The sequence below is a fragment of the Rattus rattus genome, chromosome 9, assembly GCF_011064425.1.
Source record: "Rattus rattus isolate New Zealand chromosome 9, Rrattus_CSIRO_v1, whole genome shotgun sequence".
Classification (NCBI taxonomy): Eukaryota; Metazoa; Chordata; class Mammalia; order Rodentia; family Muridae; genus Rattus; species Rattus rattus.
In genome coordinates, this window is record NC_046162.1 from 94113155 (window position 1) to 94132974 (window position 19820).

The 19820-nt window shown below is 49.8% G+C and overlaps 2 protein-coding genes across 2 annotated transcripts in view; one reads left to right on the forward strand and one right to left on the reverse strand.

The window, feature by feature from the left end:
• Positions 1-3391, forward strand: part of Smyd4 (SET and MYND domain containing 4) — a 45706-nt gene extending 42315 nt beyond the window's left edge. Inside the window, exons 8-11 of the mRNA XM_032913373.1 lie at positions 141-273; positions 1061-1177; positions 1353-1476; positions 2680-3391. Coding sequence (XP_032769264.1) covers positions 141-273; positions 1061-1177; positions 1353-1476; positions 2680-2833 — 528 coding nt within the window. The 3' untranslated portion in view covers positions 2834-3391. The remainder of the gene's footprint in view (positions 1-140; positions 274-1060; positions 1178-1352; positions 1477-2679) is intronic.
• A 3754-nt stretch (positions 3392-7145) lies between these two features.
• Serpinf1 (serpin family F member 1) lies at positions 7146-19537 on the reverse strand. Its single transcript, XM_032913775.1, has 8 exons — positions 19428-19537; positions 14942-15029; positions 12364-12565; positions 11713-11868; positions 11074-11277; positions 10018-10160; positions 8053-8263; positions 7146-7515 (listed from the first exon to the last, which is right to left on the reverse strand). Exons 2-8 carry the CDS (start codon positions 15020-15022, stop codon positions 7256-7258), a joined length of 1257 nt encoding a protein of 418 aa, XP_032769666.1. The 5' UTR covers positions 15023-15029; positions 19428-19537; the 3' UTR covers positions 7146-7255.
• Positions 19538-19820: the final 283 nt, after the last annotated feature.

Sequence of the window (19820 nt, forward strand, 5' to 3'; positions counted from 1 at the left end):
TAGCATTGCTATCAGACCAAATTCACTCAGGCCTTGTTTGCATGTGTTACTGCAGAAGTCTCGTCCTTATCATGTACATGCAACATGCAGTATTGATAACTGTTCTGGCTTAGGAATAAAAATGGAACTGACTTCCACAGGGAAATGATGTGCTGAGCTGTAGCAACGAATCTTGCACAAACTCTGTCAGCAGGGACCGACTGGTCTCTCGCCTGCAGGACCTTCAGCAACAGGTTCACACAGCCCAGAAGCTTCTCAGGAGTGATAGACCAGGTGAGACTGGCTCCCTCGCCCTAAGCCTCAGCCCTTCCCTTGTTTATTCTGGTATCACCTTGCCTTACTGAGCAGTCCTCAATAAATGATTGAGGACTTGAATTTAATTATCCCAGCACCTGCCACAAGATGGCTGTGTAGGCCAGTGAGAACAGACTTTGACCAGCAGTTACTCTGGTGCTCCAGATAGTTCTGGCAGCTCGAGCACCAGAAAGGCTGTCTGATCTCCATGGGCTTTGTCCTATGTCATCATTGTAACCCCAGCTTAACAACCTAAGCTCCTGAAAGTTGCTCTGCCCTCAGCAGCAGTGAGTCCTGAGTCCTGCTCTCAGCTGGTGGTGTGGCTCAGGAGTAGAGCTTGGTAGCTAGCCTGATCTGAGAGAGGGAGGGAAGGACTCCTCTCTTTTCAAAAAGGGATTTGCAGAACTTGATATTAGAGCCTGACATGGTAGGAATCTATTTTGACTATTTTAGCCTTGATTCTGAAGTAGACCTTTAGCCTAAAGTCAAGAAAACCAATGATTACAGGAGAAATGTACAGCTGTTTGTACTGGAAAATGGATATTAGGAGCCCAGGGTAAATGTGGGGAGGCCTCATCTAATACCTTTTTCTACTGAAACAAAAAACATAAGCAACCAACAGCTTCCCTGAAATGCTGGGTTATTGACTCAGTGAGATAAAGGGGCATTTCCACTTTGACCAGCCTATAAAGACCTTGCGGCCTGTTCTCTCATGTCCAGGACTAGGTCTATATCTGTTGTGAGACATTTTCCTTTGAATACATAGAGCAAGCCATTCAGCAGTTGTTGGAGTGCCAGAGGGCTGCTGAGAACTTCTTGTCAGCAGAGCACACCGTGCTGGGAGAAATTGAAGACGGCCTGGCCCAGGCCTACGCTACCTTAGGTATGGCCACTGTTCTCCCTCCGTGCGTGTGCTCAGTACGACCCTTGCCTCATCTGTTTGTTTCTCTCTTGCCGTCTAAATCTGCACTCTTCTCCTCCCATTCTGTTTTCCTCACCCTCAGAGCCTTGGACTGATGGTGTTTCTTTTCTGAAATGAGACATTTTTCTTCTCACAGGCGACTGGCGACAGTCTGCTGCCCATGTACAGAAGAGTATCCAGGTGGTTGAGGCTCGCCATGGGCCATCCAGTGTTGAAATTGGCCATGAGCTCTTCAAACTGGCCCAAGTCTTGTTCAATGGGTAGGTCTTTCCTTCTCCTCGTGTCTGGCCAGGGTACACAGTGCTTTGTGTTTTACTAGGCGCTTCTGTGTGTGGCTTTTTGCTACAGTGTTTTAAAGCACTTTGAAACTTCTATTTCCTTCTTAGGACAGATCTTTGCCCTCTGTTTCACTGATGGACTTTAAGCTTTGAATTTCCTCCTGAGAGATGTGGAGAAAGCCGTTAGGTCTGCGTTGAGCCTCCCAGGGAGGACTTCCAGGCAACCTCTCCCGACTCTAGCATTCCTCCCTGCTTAATCACAAGGGAGCTTGGTTGGCTCAGCCCCAGCTCTCTTAACTCCAGGGCTCTGCCTTTCCCCTGGTTTGCCTCCTATTCCTTTTAAAGCAGTTGTTTTCAACCAGAAGGGTTTTGCCTTCAGATGGCATTTGGCAATGTCTGGAGACGGCTTTGACTGTGATGGCTCGAGGGGAGGGTACTGCCAGCATCTAGTGGGTAAAGGCTAGACCTACAGTGCACAGGACAGCCTCACAGTGGAGAGGTCCTAGTTAGTTATGTGAAGGCTGAAAATCCCTGCCAGAGACTGAAATAAGAAGCTGAGGGAACTACTCAGTTGGTGGCATGCATAAGGCCCTAGTTCTGTCCCTAGCTCTGCACAAAAAGTAGAATACAAGGAAGAGTAGTGCTGATGCGCTGGTTCCTCACCCAGTGTGCCACTGAGGTCACTCGAAGTGAAGTATATCCCCAATCCAGTATTGTGTGACTACCATACCTCCAACCTTGATAAAATCTCATGGTAAGAGAAAGGGTTTGAAGCATATTACCTGATACCCAGACATTGAAACAGCATGTTTGGTCAGAGAGAAAGAAGGACCTGAGAGCCGAGGTCAAGGTTAGAGAGAGGTAGTCAGTCAGGTTAGACACAGGCACTACAAAATGCACACCTCTGTATAAAGCTTTTTAAAAAGGTTTTGAATTTGCCCATTTTTCTCAGGATCCTGGAGTCTATTACATACATACACAGTTTTCTCAAGTATGCTTTGCAGTATGTTCGTGAAAGTTTCTTATCTCTACTTTCAGATGATGAGACCCTAGAGGGCCAAGGAACTCAGACCCTTCATGCCCTCCATAAGCCCCTGGAGGATGCAGTGAACCTCTGTACAGAAAGGAGTCAGCTTTTGTTTAGACTGAGGGAGTGAACTGACAGGCTTCCCTTTCTTGCTTCAGGTTGGCAGTGCCTGAAGCTCTGAATGCCATATGGAAGGCAGAAAAGATCCTGTTGGTGCACTGTGGCCCTGAGAGTGATGAGGTCCAGGAGCTCCGGGAGATGAGGTCCTGCTTACTGGACTCGTCCTTCACCCCTGTGCGGCCCTTGGTGTAGAGTGTGCATTCTCACCCTCCAGAAAGGAGCTCTATGATGAGTTAGAGATTCTGTTGGCCTGGAGCTTTCAGCAGAAAGGACGGGACCTACCCAATTGATCCTAGCCTAGTGTCTAGCATAGGGAGCACTGGCAAACAGATTGAGACACTTACCTGGGCTGCTGGCTGCTGCTTGCAGGAGTTAACTGCCCTCTGACGGAAGCCCCATCCCCAGAAAAGCATCTGTAGAGGCAGATGCTTTAAAGGGTTGTCGCTGATGTGCAGGCAGCTGATGCTAGCCTAGGGTTTTCATCTTACTAAATGATGGATCTGTGTCCCTAGAACATTCCTGTGGTGTCTAGTAGTAATGAAGTGCTGTGTTCCACTCCAGTGGGAACTTCAACTCTTAGTCTTGTGTTGTAATTGAAAAATAATATATAGCAAGAAATCAGTATGACTTCTTTACTCAAGAGACACACAATTCCACTTACAATATCCTGCTTCCTTAAATTCTTCATTAAGAAGAGGCTAGTGGTGATGTGTAATTTGTGAATGGAAAAATAAATATGGGTCTGCCTTACTATTGGGTAGTTTCTTGGGATGGCAACTCTGTATTTGTTTCCTACCAGTGTCCTAGTTCTTACTCTGTGGCTTTCATGAGTCTTCCTGGCACTCGCTGTCCAAGCATTGATGCAAGTCAGTCTTGGAGGCCTGACTTCATGACAGGTAGGCTTCCTTGTTAGCACACCTAAAGCAGACTGCTCGGCTTGTTTTATTTGCACACAGAATCTCACTCTGTAAGCTGGTCTAGCCTCAAACATATCCTCCTGCCTCAGCCTTCCAAGTACTAGGTTTACAGGCAAAGTCTACCTTGCCCAGCTTGAGATTGCTTCTTACTACCATGCTTCCTCAGGCTGACACATGAAGTACAAACTATGTAAGCACAACGAATGGGGCCAAGAGTCTGCAGGGCACGCCGAGAGGAGCTGAGAGTCTGCAGGGCACACCAAGGTGTCGTCACTGGTAGACTGTGAGGCTCATGGGTACATCTCCAGATGCCCCTGAGTGCTGTGGTTGTGGGCACTGTTGCTGAGGGTTTCCAACTGAAACAGAGGGTAGGATGACTGCCCCTTTCCCCAGGGATGGGCAGTGGTAGTCCAGACCACCAGGAACAGACAGACAGCTATAGGGTTTTCTGATTCATACTTATTACATTATTACTGGTGACCAGTTTGTTTGGATGAATTAATGAGAAGACTCAAGTCCATACACTCTGCCTTTTAGAACTTGCCCATCTTAGCCATGCCCAAGAAGTAGCAGTTGGTTACCATGGCATTACAAGCAGGAAGTAAATAGCCCTGAAGACGCCTGGCAGTGGCTTTTTAGGAAGCTGGGTGTCAAACATTTGGGACTGGGAAATGGGCAGCATTTGGTTCTCCTGCTGTCTATTAACTTACCCTGATAAGGAGGTGACCTGAAAAGTTTGTTTTGGGTAGAGCTTCTTCAGGAAAAAAGTTTAGTCCTTCAGACAACTCTATGGTTATTCCATTCCAAACACATGCCATGTGTTTTGTTCCTAGAAGACCTGTCACACTTTGTAAAGTAGGTGCTCTTCCTCAAAAGATATGTTTAGCAGTTTACATGGCGGGCCTTATTTTATGCATGGAAGCTTTTTGTAGGTGCTTGGTAAGATGTCTCAGTGCTGGAAGTCCTGGGTTTAATTCTCAGCAGCTAACAGCTATCTTATTCAGTTCCTGGAATCTGATGCCCTCTTCTGGCCTCTATGAGCACTGCATGTACATGGTGCACAGACAAATGCAGGCAAAACACTCATCATATATGTAAAATAGAATTCAAAACTCTCATTGTCTTGTATGACCCGAACTTGAGAATACCTGTGCTTGCATTAAAATCTAGTGTAGCACACCTGTAGTCTCAGCACTCAGAAGGCTGAGACTAGATCGTCAGGAGTGAGGGCAGTCTGGGCTCAGAAGGCTAAAAGGTGTCTCAGCAGCTAAGAGCACACACTGCCTTTCCAGAGAGCCTCATTTCAGCTGCTAATACCCACACTAAGTGATTCATAGCTACCTGTAACTCCAGGTAACTGAGATCCAACACCTGTGGCCTGAATAAGCACCTACACTCAATTACACATACATACATACATACATACATACATACATACATACATACATACATACAGAGAGAGAGAGAGAGAGAGAGAATGAATTTTAAGAAAATAAGGATAAAACAAAACTATGTATTTGGTAAGGTGGTACACACTTTTAATCCCAGCATTCAGGAGGCAGAGACAGGCAGCTTTCATTGAGTTCTAGGCTAGCCTAGTCTACATAAATGAGTTCTAGGGCAGCCAGGGCTGCATAGTGAGATCCTGTCGATAGGTGGATGGGTGGGCGGGCAGATGGACAGAAGGACAGACAGACAGATAGATGGGCTAGAGAGGTGGCAGATAAGTATATACTGGTTTTACAGGGAATCCAAGTTCAATTCCTAGCCTCTGTGTCAAGCAGCTCAAACCACCAATAATTCCTGCGCCAAGATCTGATGCTTCTGACCTCCACACGCACTTACGCTCATGTGTGTGTCCACACCCAGACACATACATATGCATATGACTAAAAAATATAAATACTTTCTTAAAAATAAAACCATGCTGGGTATAATGGCACATGCCTGTAGCCCTAGCATGTAGGAAATAGAGGCTGGAGGATCAGGAGTTCAGTGCCATTCTGAGCTACGAGACCCTGTCTCAAAAAATAGGCACCAGGGCCAGGTGTGGTGTTGCATATTCTTAATCCCAGAATTCAGGAGGCAAAAGCAGATGGACATCTGAGTATGAGGCCAGCTTTATCTACATAGCCAATTCCAGGCTAGCCAGGTACATCATAAAAATAAATAGGCCCAGTTGGTCAAATGTAGCTTGCCCTTCAAACGCAAGAACCCAAAGTCAACCCCAGAAACCATGTAAAAAGAAGCAAGGTATGGTGGCCCTTGCTTATAATGCAGCATTGTTAAGGTGGAGACAGAGGGTCCATGGGGCTCACTGGCCAGCCAGCCAGCCTACTTAGTATGCTCCAGGCCAGTGAAAGACTGTCTGAAAAAACAAAGGACAAACAAACAAAAACAGATCAGGAAGAGGCAACATGGTGGCTCAGGGGAAAAGATAGTTGCCACACAAGCCTGGCAACACGCAATCCTCAGGGACCACATAAAGGTGTGAGGAGAGAACCAGCTCCACAGAACTGTCTCCTGACTGCCGTGTTTGCGCTGTGGTATGTGCACATGCATGTGCATGTGTGTACACACATTTGTATACATGCATATGCATACAAATAATAATTTAAAATGTTATGTGTATGGGTGTTTTGCCCACATGCATATCTATCTGAGCACCACCTGTGTGCAATGCCTGTGAAGGCCAGAAAAGGGCATCAGATTTCCTGGAACTGGAGTTACACAGGGTTGTTAGCCACCATGCGGGTGCTGGGAACAAGACCATGGGTTCTCTAAAAGAGGCTCTTAATGCCTGAGCCATCTCTCCATCCCCTCAAAAATATTTATTTCTGGGGCTGGAGAGATGGCTCAGCGGTTAAGAGCACTGACTGCTCTTCCAGAGGTCCTGAGTTCAATTCCCAGCAACCACATGGTGACTCACAACTATCTGTAATGGGATCTGATGTCCCCTTCTGGTGTGTCTGAAGACAGTTCAATGTATTCATATATATAAAATAAATAAATCTTTAAAAACAACTGATACAAAGGTTAATGCAACAACATGGAAGAGAGAAAAATATTACATATTTCTTTAACTTCCAAGTTTTTATTTTGTTTTGTTTGTTGTGTGTTTGTTTGTTTGTTTGTTTGTTTGTTTTTGAGACAGGGTTGGCCTCAAACTCACCGACATCAGCCTGCCTCTGCCTCCCAAGTGCTGGGATTCAAAGCAGGCGCCACCACCACCACTACCTGACTCATTTCTTTAACTTTCAAAAGCAGATATCTCCTGAGAAATGACACCCGGCACTGTCTTCTGGCCCCTCCACGACCCCATGTACAAACACATGCCTGCATAAACACACATGAATACATAAGTGACCTGGTCTGGCTGTTTTGGAATATATGCTATGATTTGGATTGGTCCCCCGAGGCACTATTGGAAGATAGTAGATCTGTTAGGGCTTAGGCCTCGTGGGGAAGGGCCATGGGTAAAGAGGCATCCAACCAAGGAGAGTCCAGTTACAAGTGTGTAAATTCATAGGGACCGGTTTCTCTCCATACTAAACATAGCTTCAAACAGGAGAAGGAAGAAACGAAAATTAAGGAAAAGCTCTTTTATTGCAGAGGCTACATTGAAGCTATCGGCCGCCTTCCTGGAATGTGTAATCAGTCCTCCCTCCCTCTGGGGTTTTCTGTAGAGCACTGGGAATTAAGTGCTGCTGGGGTCCAGGATTCTGCCTATGAAGAGGAGGGCCCCCGTGTCCGTGTCCCTCAGAACAAAGATGAACGGTCGGTTAAGGTGATAGTCTAGCGGGAAGGTGAGGCGGACAGGCTGGAGGTCTGGGTTAGAGCTGGTTCCTGCCCCCTCCTCATTCCACTCGAAAGCAGCCCTGTGTTCCACTTGGGTGAGCTTCACAGGTTTGCCGGTAATCTTGCTGAAGTCAGGGGACTCAAACAAGGACTGTAGCTCTGTGAAGATTGAGAGAGATTCCATTAGCGCGCGTGCGCACACACACACATATTCTCTCTCTCTCTCTCTCTCTCTCTCTCTCTCTCTCTCTCTCTCTCTCTCTCTCTCTCTCTCTCCCTCTCCCAGTTTGTGTACGCTGATTTTCAAGAAAGAAAGCAAGCTAGGAGAGGAGCACCTCACAGTAATGTGGCACTCTGTGACAGGCTCAGTGACCTACCCGAGAGCATACAGCCAAGAAGGCTGAAGCCACACCTGGCCAGAGAGAGAATGTTTTGGACTGTTACAGGACATATGGGGACACACACACACACACACACACCGTATACACACACACACACACGTACACACATACACACACACGTACACATGTACACGAAGGACTGAGTCTATTGGGAAGGAGGTTCTTTGTTTCCCTCCCCTGTAATAGTGTCACATGTTCTCTAAGCCACCCTACAAAGTCGTGGGACTTGGTTCTGTCAGCAAGGTGGAAGGCTCCAAGACTCAGCCCCAAGAGCTAAGTGGCCTTGCAAACATACTCATGTCCTGCAAAGAGTTGGTAACGTCGCCTTCATAGCTCAGCTTCAGCTTGGGGACAGTCAGCACAGCTTGGATAGTCTTCAGTTCTCGGTCAATGTCATGAACAAACTCAGAGGTGAGGCTCTCCTCTATCATGGTCAAGTTCTGGGTCACCGTCAGGGGCAGGAAGAAGATGATACTCATGCTTCCTGTCAAAGGCAGCTGGGCAATCTAGTGCGACAGAGATGCATGTGGCTTAGTCCTGAGCCAGGAAAACCCTACACACCAACAGTTGCCTTCCCCTCTCCTGTGGTGGGGCTCTATGTAGACTAAGCTGGCCTCACGCTTATAGAGACCCACCTGCTTCTGCCTCTCAAGTGCTGGTATTAAAGGCATGTGTCACCACTGCCCCACCATTTCAAGCACTTAGATTTCCAAAGAAGCCATAGCCTAGAAAAGGTTAATAAGTACTGATTTAGAAAAGAAAGAAATCAGGTACACTTAAAGCTGTAGAATGTCAGCGTGTGGCATTTGTGACAAGTTGTCAAAACTTTGCTCCAAATTCTAAAGAGAGAAGCTGTCAAAAGGCGTGGGCTAGAACTGTAGCTCCCTTGCTTAACATGTGAGGCTGTGTGTTTGATCCCCAGGACTCTGGGATTGAACACAATAAACTCATGTGTTTGAATGCTTACCCCATGGGGAATGACATTGTTATGAGGTGTGGCCTTGTTGGATGTGTGAACTGTGTCAACTTGCCGAGGGTAGAAAGAGAGCCTCCTCCTGGCTGTCTACAGAAGACGTAGTTTCCTAGCTGCCTTCAGATCAAGATGTAGAACTCTAGGCTCCTCCAGCACCAAGTCAGCCTGCACAGTGCCATGCTTCCCACCATGATGGTAATGAACTGAACCTCTGAACCTGTAAGTCAGCCCCAATTAAATGTTTGCCTTTATAAGAGTTGCCTTGGTCATGGTGTCTCTTCACAGCGATAAAAGCCTAACTAAAACACATTCCTAAAATACCAGCATCTGGGAGGTAGCGTTAAGATCAGGGGTACAAAGTCATCCTCAACTATTATGTTTGAGGCCAGCATGGGCCACACAAGGCTCTGTCTCAAAGAGAAAGAAATGAATGAATTAATGAACATTTGAGTGTCAGTCTTTTCCTTTCTTGCTTTGTTTTTTGACGGTACCAAGGATTAAACCCAGGGCCTTGCACTCTCCACTGAGGTATACCCTGTGAGTACCTAGTCTGTTTGTTTGTTTGTTTGTCTGTTTGTTATGTATATGAGTCGTAGCTTGCATATCTGTCTATATACCACAGACTTGCCTGGTATCTGCAGAGGCCAGAAAAGGATGTGAGCTGCCCTGTGGTGCCGAGAGTTGAGCCTGATGCTGTAAAAGAGCAGCCAGTACTCTTATTGGTTCTGCTGGGGGTGGGGGTGGGGTTGGTTGGTTGGTTGGTTGGTTGGATTTTTTTGAGACAGGGTTTCTCTATGTAGCCTTGGCTGTCCTGGAACTCACTCTGTAGGCTCAGACTCAGAAATCTGCCTGTCCCTGCCTCCCAAGTGCTGGGATTCAAAGGTGTGTGACACCACCTCCAGGGAAGCAGCCAGTACCCTTAACCACTGAGCCATCATTCCAGCCCATTTTTGTGTTTTGAGATGGTCTCAAAGTACAACTCAGACTGGGCTCTTGATCACCCTCCCTCAGCCACCTGACTGCTGGGGTTACAGGTGTGTGTCACTGTCCTCAACTCTGAGTGCCAAATCTTGAAAACCCATTTTCATGACTGATCCTTAGAACAAACCCTGGGAGAATGAGTTCTGATAACTACTTCTCACTCCTCTTCAAGAAAAGGAAAGCCCCAGAAACGTTACCAACCTGCCCAAAGCCACACAGCAAAATTCAGACAGCCTGCAGACCTCAGTGACCATCCGTTCCTCACCCACCCTGCCCCTCCCGCCCGCCACCTCCCTCCCTACAAACCTTGCAGTTGAGATCAGAGTCCAAGCCATATCGTAAGATGGCCTTAGGGTCTGACATCATGGGGACTCTCACAGTCCTGTCCTCGTCCAAGTGAAAATCCTGGAGGGTCGTCTTTCTCGAGTCAAACTTGGTTACCCACTGCCCTGGAGGGAAATAGATGGCGCATCCTGAGCCACTGTCACCAGAAAGGCCACAGGACCACGCTGTGTCTCCATTGGCCAAAGCAACCTGAGCCATCAGCAGGAAGAGCACAAGAGCTGCTGGGTCCCAGCTGTGAGGTGCAGACCACAGGCTCCGTGAACCACAGGCTGGCTCTCCTCCCTAGCCCACTCGGAAATAAGTGTGTTCTCTCTCTTAGATCACCAAGCTCCTGCCTTTAACATGCTAGTGTATGCCTGCTCTCCCATCCCCTGCAGACCTGGAGTAGGAAGCCCCAGGGCTTTCCTCTAGGTTAGGAACCTATTACTCCATAAGATGGTCACAAAGCAATTTAAAATGGAAACTGGTCAAACCATTCCTGCCCCAAGCCCTTTCCTGAATAAAACAGTTCTCAGATGAGGCCTGTGGAAGGGTCCCCTGACACACGACCACTGCCTAGAAGGATGTTGACAGGCAGGTAAGTGACAGCAGTTCCTGAGCAGAGGTGGGATTCCAGGAGTATAGGGCTGCTCTGAGAGCAAGACAGCATGTACTATAGCGTGTCTGAGAGGTAGATGTGTAATCCTTACAGTAAAGACGAGGAGACAGGCTCAGGAGAAACCTACATAGGGTTCAATCATGGGGAAGAACCAGGGTTAAACCTGGTCTGATTAAGCTAGAGATGTTTGTCCAGCCCCACACAGTCATTTCACTGGTCAGATAATTCAGAAACACTTAGGTCCTTTGCCCATATGCTACAAGCACGTGTGGCTTTCAGATCTTCCTCTGGCCTAGTACCTGCATTCATGTTCACCCCCAACACACACACACACACACACACACACACACACACACACACACACACACACACACACACACTGCCCTCCCTTGGCCAAAGACAAATGGGGAAGCCCTCACCCTTGAAGTAAGCCACGCCAAGGAGGAGGATGCTGAGGGCACTGGGCATTTCCCTTGTGGCCCGGGCAATTTTCCCTCTCATCTGGGCCTGCACCCAGTTGTTAATCTCCTGAAGGTCTATGCGAGGGTTGCCAGTGAGGATCCGGGGCCTGGTCCCATATGACTTCTCCAGAGGAGCAACAAAGCTGGATTTTACTCGAAGTTCTTGGGAGGAAGCAGATCAAAGATGAGAGCTGAACCCGTACCCTCACTTTAAAGCATGCCAGACCCCCAACTTCCTGCCCAGCATCTTCCCCTGACTTGCTGGGGCACCTGCCGGCTTTGCCCAAACCCTGGCTGGGGAACAATGGATCCCACCCGTTGCTTTCCCCTCCATGTCACTGCCCTCCCAGACCCTCCTGCTGTCTCCCACAGCCCACTTCCTCCTTCTGTTCCTCTGTGGTCTCACAGGCCCTTTCCTGCCCACCAGTGCCAGGCCTGGCCTGAGCACACATAGTCTATTGTTTAGACAGCATGGAGCATACAGGCAACCCAGGCCAGAAAAGCCACTGAGTGCCAGGCATAATGGTGTGTGCCTGGACTTCAGAAGCAGAGGCAGCATTAAGAGTTGGGGGACCAGCTAGGCATGGGGGTACTAACTCCTCTCAAACACAATTCTGGAGGCACTCTTGAAGTTCTTCTCAGGGGCAGTAACAGAGGCAAGGAGCTCCTTGTAGGTGCTGTGGATGTCAGGGTTGTTGATCAAGTCGTAGTAGAGAGCCCGGTGAATGACAGACTCTGTTCGCTGTTCAGCTCCTGCCAGAGAGAAAAGGCCGGCAAGTTTCATAACTGCCCATGGGGCCCACATCAGGGATATCAGACACCAATCTTGTCCTCTAGGAGCCTGGGGAGGCCGATACTGCAGATGTTCTAGCTGGACAAGAGCCTCAGGGCACAGAAAGAAATAATGGTCTCATTGATAGGAAAATCTCTGATAGGCCAAGATCATCAGACCTACAGAGAGAAGAGCAGAACATGGTCCCGAAGTTCTCCTGTCTTAACCTACACTGTTCTGAGGAGAAACCCAGGTCTGCTCGTGGCAGGTGTGCCCCTAGAACCTGGTTAAAAGACTAAAACACAATAGGAGGCCACCTAAGGAGCCAAGGGTTGAGTGCCACTTACAAAGTGGTAGGGATTGTGTTGTGTAGCCCCCACCGCCGCCCCTTTCCTGCTCCCCTGGCAGCAGAGGTATGGAGACTCTGAGTATGGGAAATTCAGGTCGACCTGCAGCCTTCTTCCGTTGACACTCACCCAGGGAAAGGGCCGAGAGGGCCGTGGCCACGCTGAGAGGAGACAGCAGAATGTTGCCGGTTGGGCTAGCACCGGATCTCAGGCGGTAGAGATCGTAGCCGAAGTTGGAAACAGCTGCTGCCAACTTGTTCACAGGGGCCTTGAAGAAGGGGTCATCCTCCTCCACTACGGGCTCCCCGGTGCTGTCAGGGGCTGGGGAATCCTGGGTTAGCATACAAGGACCAACAGGGGGACACAGTGAATGGCACCCCCTCCTGGTTGGGGTTGTCCTGTGGTCCCCGAGGCCATTAGTCTGAGGTCAGGATGAGTGTGTGCTCTCTGACTACATAACCTCTGTGCTGGGAGGTGGGGAGCAGGTGGGCGCAACACAAAAGGGCTTGCCAGCCTCAAACTGTGACCTGAGAGCCTGAAGCCTGGCCTACTTTAAAATAAAAACAGTAGGGCCGGGGAGATGGCTTAGTTGATGAAAGTACCAGAGTGCAAGTATGAGGACCTGGATTCAGCTCCCAGAAGCCATGGGAAAAGAGCTGGACACAGGGGTGCACACTTATAATTCCAGGACTGGGGAGGAGGTAATGGGCAGGCCCTGAGGCTCAGTGTGTTCCAGGTCAGTGAAGGGTCCTGTTCAAAAATCAAGGTGGACAGACCTGAGGAATGACTCTGGGTTGACTTCTGGCCTACAAATACACTCTGTGTCTGTGTCTGTGTCTGTGTCTGTGTCTGTGTCTGTGTCTGTGTCTGTGTCTGTGTCTGTGTCTGTGTCTGTCTGTCTGTGTCTGTGTCTGTGTCTGTGTCTGTCTGTGTCTGTGTCTGTGTCTGTGGTGTCTGTGGTGGTGTCTGTGGTGTCTGTGTCTGTGTCTGTGGTGTCTGTGTCTGTGGTGTCTGTGTTGTGTCTGTGTCTGTGTCTGTGTCTGTGGTGTCTGTGTCTGTGGTGTCTGTGTATGTGTCTGAGTTTGTGTCTGAGTCTGTGTCTGTGTCTGTGGTGTCTGTGTCTGTGTCTTTGTCTGTGTTTGGCTGTGTCTGTGTCTGTGTCTGTCTGTGTCTGTGTCTGTGTCTGTGGTGTCTGTGGTGTCTGTGTCTGTGTCTGTGGTGTCTGTGTCTGTGGTGTCTGTGTCGTGTCTGTGTCTGTGTCTGTGTCTGTGGTGTCTGTGTCTGTGGTGTCTGTGTATGTGTCTGAGTTTGTGTCTGAGTCTGTGTCTGTGTCTGTGTGGTGTCTGTGTCTGTGTCTGTGTCTGTGGTGTCTGTGGTGTCTGTGTCTGTGTCTGTGTCTGTGTCTGTGGTGTGTGGTGTCTGTGTCTGTGTCTGTCCGTGTCTGTGTCTGAGTCTGTCTGAGTCTGTGTCTGTGTCTGTGTCTGTGTCTGTGTCTGTGTCTGTGGTGTCTGTGTCTGTGTCTGTGTCTGTGTCTGTGTCTGTGTCTGAGTCTGTGTCTGTGTCTGTGTCTGTGTCTGTGTCTGTGTCTGTGTCTGTGTCTGAGTCTGTGTCTGTGTCTGTGTCTGTGTCTGTGGTGTCTGTGTCTGTGTCTGTGTCTGTGTCTGTGTCTGAGTCTGTGTCTGTGTCTGTGTCTGCATCTCCCTCCCTCCCTCCCTCCCTCCCTTCCTCCCTCCTCCCCTGTGAAGGGGACCTCCCCACCACCAAAGAAACCTGTCCTCAGACCATGCTTCCCTACTCAGCTTGCTGACTGGTCCTCGTCTGCCTAGGTTCTGCTGTGATGCCCTCCCTTTCTCTCCTGACAAGCCATCTCCTCTGACTGGACCTGAGGGGGATTTGTAGTTTTCTGATCTGTTTTCGGTGTCAGCCTCTTCCTTGTGAGCTAGCTGCGGTTGCTAGAAACATTCTGCTTTTTGTTTTGTTTCCAGGGCTTTAGATCAATGCTGGACTCTTACATACATTAGGCAAGTGCTTGGCTACTGAGCTGTGTCTCCCGTCCCTGTTGCTTTTTGGTTTGGAGGATTCGTTTTTTAGTTTTGTGATTGTTTTTGTGTTTGGTTGGTTGGTTTGTTTGTTTGTTTGTTTTGAGACAGGATCTCACTATGTGGTTCTAGCTGTCTTGGGACTCACTCTGTAGACCAGGTTGGCCTTAGATTCACAGAAATCCCCCTGCCTCTGCCTCTGCCTCCCGAGTGCTGGGATTTTTATATTTCAGTTCATACCTACTCATAGACAGAGCTCAGTAATACAGCATGGGTGTAGCATGTGTGAGGTCTTGGGTTTCACCCCCAACAGAGAAGGGGGAGTTAGAGGTGAGGAATAAGTGAATGGCCAGTGGCAAGACTGTATTGTCTAAGGTTACTAAGTCCTAATCCAAACTTAGAGTCCACAACCCAGGTCTAATATGCCCAGCTGCCTCGTCCCTTGTGTGACACAACCCTACCCCTATGTTCCCTGTATAGTGGCAGCTTCTCCAGATCCTGAAAGGAGAGGGAAGATATTCTTGTCTTGCTGCCAAAGTAACCAAGGCCTAGAAGCGTGAAGGCCAGAGCCCACCCTGGACCCAGGGCTGCCTTCCTCTGCTGTCTCTTCTGCTGGCTGCTGAGAAGGAGCTGGGAGAGCTGCTGTCCCACCGACCCACCCTACTGACCTGAGAGCTGTCAGGGACATTCTGGCTGCTGCCGTGCCCAAGCAGGGCTCCAGTCCAGAGGAGTAGCACCAGGGTCTGCATCCCAGAACTACAAGTAAAACAAGAGAGCAAGCAACTCCCCTCACCCACACCCTGCCCTGGCACTGCACACTGCACAGGGACAGGGGTCAGGCAGGCTGAGCCCTTCCCCTCCCTCCAGCTCTCAGCCTGAAGTGGACCCTTAGCTTGAGGCTTGCCCTCCCTAACCTGCCCCTGTGATCCACCGTGAGCTGTACCTCCATGGTGGTTCCTATCAGGAGACCCACCTTCCGATCTAAGCTGCAGAGCAATGAAGACCCAGCCGCAGGCTCTTCAGGCCTCAAGAAAATGCTCTAGCACAAACACACACCAATGCTCTAGCACAAACACACACCAATGCTCTAGCACAAACACACACCAAGGCTCTAGCACAAACACACACCAAGGCTTTTCCGTGGAGGCACACAGTCAGCTCATTCAGTAGGGTTTGGAACCGTATCTCAGGATGGGAGCAGAGCCCAGGTCACAGACGTACAGAACATCTGGTCTAGTCCTGCAATCCACCAATAGTTGTCTGACCAAAGCCTATGGTAAAGATACTTGGTCCTATTTCTTTGCCCCCGTCCCCACGCACACACAACTTTTTTAGGTAGGTTCTTGTGTATGTAGCCCAGGCTAGCCTTGAAGTTGCAACTACTGTCCTCCATTTTCCTCCTGAGTACTGCAATTCCAGGTATGAGCCACCATGCCTGGCTTGACTCCCTTCTTCTATTCCAAGAGCAACTCTTAGTTAGGAGAATGTGAACTAGGGTCGCACTGCCTGGGATCAAACTTTGACTCTGGGTCTTCATAGCTATCTAAAGAATAAAGCTCTCGGGGTTGGGGATTTAGCTCAGTGACAGAGCGCTTGCCTAGCAAGCACAAGCCCTGGGTTCGGTCCCCAGCTCCGAAAAAAAGAAAAGAAAAGAAAAAAAAAAGAATAAAGCTTTCCTTGTGTATGGTATGGTGTGGTATGGTATGGTATGGTGTGGTATGGTATGGTGTGGTATGGTATGATGTGGTGTGGTATGGTATGGTATGGTATGGTGTGGTGGTGGTGTGGTATGGTGTGGTATGGTGTGGTGTGGTGTGGTGTGGTGTGGTATGGTGTGGGTGTGGTGTGGTGTGGTATGGTGTGGTATGGTGGTGGTGTGGGTGGTATGGTGTGGTGTGGTATGGTGTGGTGTGGTATGGTGTGGTGTGGTATGGTGTGGGTGGTATGGTGTGGTGTGGTGTGGTGTGGTGGTGTGGTATGGTGTGGTATGGTGTGGTGTGGTATGGTGTGGTATGGTGTGGTATGGTGTGGTATGGTGTGGTATGGTGTGGTATGGTGTGGTATGGTGTGGTGTGGTATGGTGTGGTGTGGTGTGGTATGGTATGGTGTAGTGTGGTATGATGTGGTGTGGTGTGGTATGGTGTGGTGTGGTATGGTATGGTGTGGTGTGGTGTGGTATGGTATGGTATGGTGTGGTGTGGTATGGTGTGGTGTGGTGTGGTATGGTATGGTGTGGTGTGGTGTGGTGTGGTGTGGTATGGTGTGGTATGGTATGGTGTGGTATGGTATGGTGTGGTGTGGTGTGGTATGGTGTGGTGTGGTATGGTATGGTGTGGTGTGGTATGGTGTGGTATGGTGTGGTGTGGTATGGTATGGGATGGTGTGGTGTGGTGTGGTATGGTATAGTGTGGTGTGGTATGGTGTGGTACACAATTTCTCTGTCTATAGTATAGTAGTATTGACTTACTTCTACTAGGGTTAAATTTTAGAATCTCTCTCTCTGTCTCTCTCTCTGTCTCTCTCTCTCTCTCTCTCTCTCTCTCTCTCTCTCTCTCTCTTTTCTTTTTGAGACAATCTTACTATATTTAGGCTAGCCTTGAACATGTGAACCTCTTGCCTCTGCCTCCCAAGTGCTGAGGTTACAGCATGCACAGTCACATCTGCCTAGACAATGTCTCAGCAGCCTTTAGCTGCACCAGGGGTCAGGAAGCCCTCAACTGCCCCTTCAGCTGGCTTCTCTTGTGAAGGGCCATGTCTTCTTCCCCTTCCTAGCATGGAAACAGCTCTTCACCCCAGAGCCATCCCCCTTTCAGGTTAAGGACACCAATGGGGCCTCCCATTTCTCTCTATGTCCCTAAGCAGTGCCCTTTCCTGCTCACACTCCGGCCTGGGGCTTGGACCACAGACAAAATGGAAACCTGGGCTGTGTCCTCACATATCATCCCTGTGCTCCCTGGAGTCAGGTCTCGGAGAGGGGAACAGGGTCCACAAGTCAGAAAAGACCACTGGCTGTCCTCGTGTGCCCTAGCACACACCCTCAGTCACACCCCCTCTGCTCTATCACTGACTTTTCTGACTTCCCAGAAAAAAAAAAATTGATCTAAGAAGTTAGGAGTCTGCCGTCGTCATTGGCTACAGTCCTTAAAATTAAATCAGCTCATCCACGGGACAGCTGAAGCGCATGAAGGGCTGCGAGGGAAAGACTGCTTTAGGCAGCACCGCCTACAGGAACCAACCTGGCTCTTTCTAACCCTCATCTATAGCAGACCTCCCAGTGGGAACTTTAGGGACCTCTGTGTTCTCGTCCAGGAGCACTGCCACCCAGCTGCTCAGGGAGGAAATCCATGAGCACCAGAGAAAGCAATGCAGACAGAACTAGGCCTTTTGCCCTCCCTTCTCGGCCCCACCCACCACAGTCAGCAGCCTCCCTCGGCTGAGCCTCAAGAGGCTGATTTATCAGGGAGGTGCACAGAAAGGCACCCTGGTCCCTCTGGGTAGATAATAACTGAGAAGGGAGGAGATGGTCACCCTGGCATCCTCTTCCAGGAAGTGAGGTACACTTGCAGGTGGGATCTCCTGGAGTCCCTCCAGGGTCTAAGTCACAGATCTTTGCTACCACATGGTTAGGCTGAGGACTGATTCTGAGGTGGGAAACCTGGTGTGCATGGGGAGGCACAGAGGTCCAAGGCTGGCCCAAGAGCTATAAGCAGGGACAGGTGCTAGGGGATGTCTGGATGCTCCAACCCAAGCCATGAGGAGTAAAGGAAGGGGAGACCCTGAAGAGCAGAAAGCAGGGTTCTGCAGCAGGGGCTGCACGGGACACCTGCAAGGCCCTGGCTTCAATAACTGGGTTGGTAGGCAGCCATTGGCTAGCCAGAGGCACCGAGACAATGATGCCATCCTGTCCAAAGGGCAGTGTTCAAGCCCGATTTCTAGGCTACAGGTGGAGGAGGGTATGAGGAGGGGGTAAAGATTCTCCCCTCTGAGCCAAGGTCGGCCTTCCCATGCGCCCCAAATCAAGAAGCACAGAAACTGGGGTGGTGTGGTCTCACATGCAAGCTGAGAGGACAAATGGGAGCCAGTACATGTGTTTCAGATTAAACCCAGTCGGGAGACAAACATGCCGCTCCTCCTCCTCCCAGAGCCAAGCTGCCTTCCAGCCACATGGCAGTGACCATGTGGACAGTGCAGGGGAGGACACCTCTCTCTCCACTGGCTCGAGAACTGTTTCCAGGGGTCCAGTCTGGCTGGCTCATGGCTACCCCACTCACCCCCTGGGAATGTTTTTTTTTGGTGGTGGTGGTGGGTTTTTTTTTTTCCCCTGAAATCTTGGAATCTGAATCAGCCTGAAACACCCCATAATTGTACCTCCCAATACCCCAGAAAGGCCAGCCCTGGAGAACAGAACTCTGGTCCCCACCCATCCCCCTCAGCCTCGGGGCTGAACTGATGGGCAGCTAAAGTCCAGACAGTGGCTGGCTCTTGGAAAGCCTGTCTCTTCTTTGACTCAGACCACTCCCTACCGTGGCTGGCCTCAGGAGGGAAAAGGGCTTCAGGAGGGCAGCCAGACCCCACAAACCAGCTAGGCTAAATGGTGCTTATTGTTTGCAAGAGGTCGTGACCTCATTTGTCTCCCAGCTCACTTGGTAAGAGAGTGGGTGGAAGCTGGACAGAGAGCCTAGCAGACACCCCGTCCCAGCAGGACTGGGGCAGCCACCGATGGCTCTGAAAAGCAGCAATCTGGATGGAGCCAGGCTGGGCTGCAGGGAGATCACCTTCCTCGCTCACTGCAGAAGCAACTCCAGGGCGAACCCTGCCTGTAAGACTATAGCCCCTTTGGGGTACTGCAGAGTCCATCTCAGAGCTCAGCTCCCTGCCTCCCACCACCAACCACCACACTGTTACCCAACTCCATTCAAAACAGTGGTGTATAGTGAGTGGCTGATAGAGTCCCGGTCCTCTGTCCCCCAATTCTGTCTTCCCTGTCATCTATTCACCTTGGTTCCAAAACTGTAGGGGCTACTATAACCCTACCTCCATCTCCTTGCACCCCTCTTTTCTGCTCTCTGGGGTGCCCCTGTCACTCCCAGTCCCTCTAGCCAGGGAGCCTCTCCCATATCTGTCTTCCCCAGGCTAGACCAGGAGCTGCCTTACCTGTGGTCTGCTGCGCTCCTCTCACAGCCTGCACTCTGAGGGGCTCCAGGAAGCAGCTAAGGGAGTAGCTGCCTCAACCCAGCGTCCAACAGGCTTCAGATTACAGCTACTCCTTTCTTAAAGTGACCTGACTCCATTTGGAATCTGTGATTGCATCACTGTCTGGTGTTAACTTTAACCCACTGCTGCCCTTCCACCATGTGGCCCCAAGACCATGCATTCACAACACCCTCCTCTTCCACCACATCTCCCTTGGGCCTTTGTCTCTCGTCCTTGGAACCCTCCACATAATGGCTAACTTCAGGGGCACTTAAGTCATCCTGGGGTAGGTCGTGAGTCTGAACTTGAACATCTGAAAAGATTGGCTGAGAGGCAAGCTGTATAGAGAGAAAG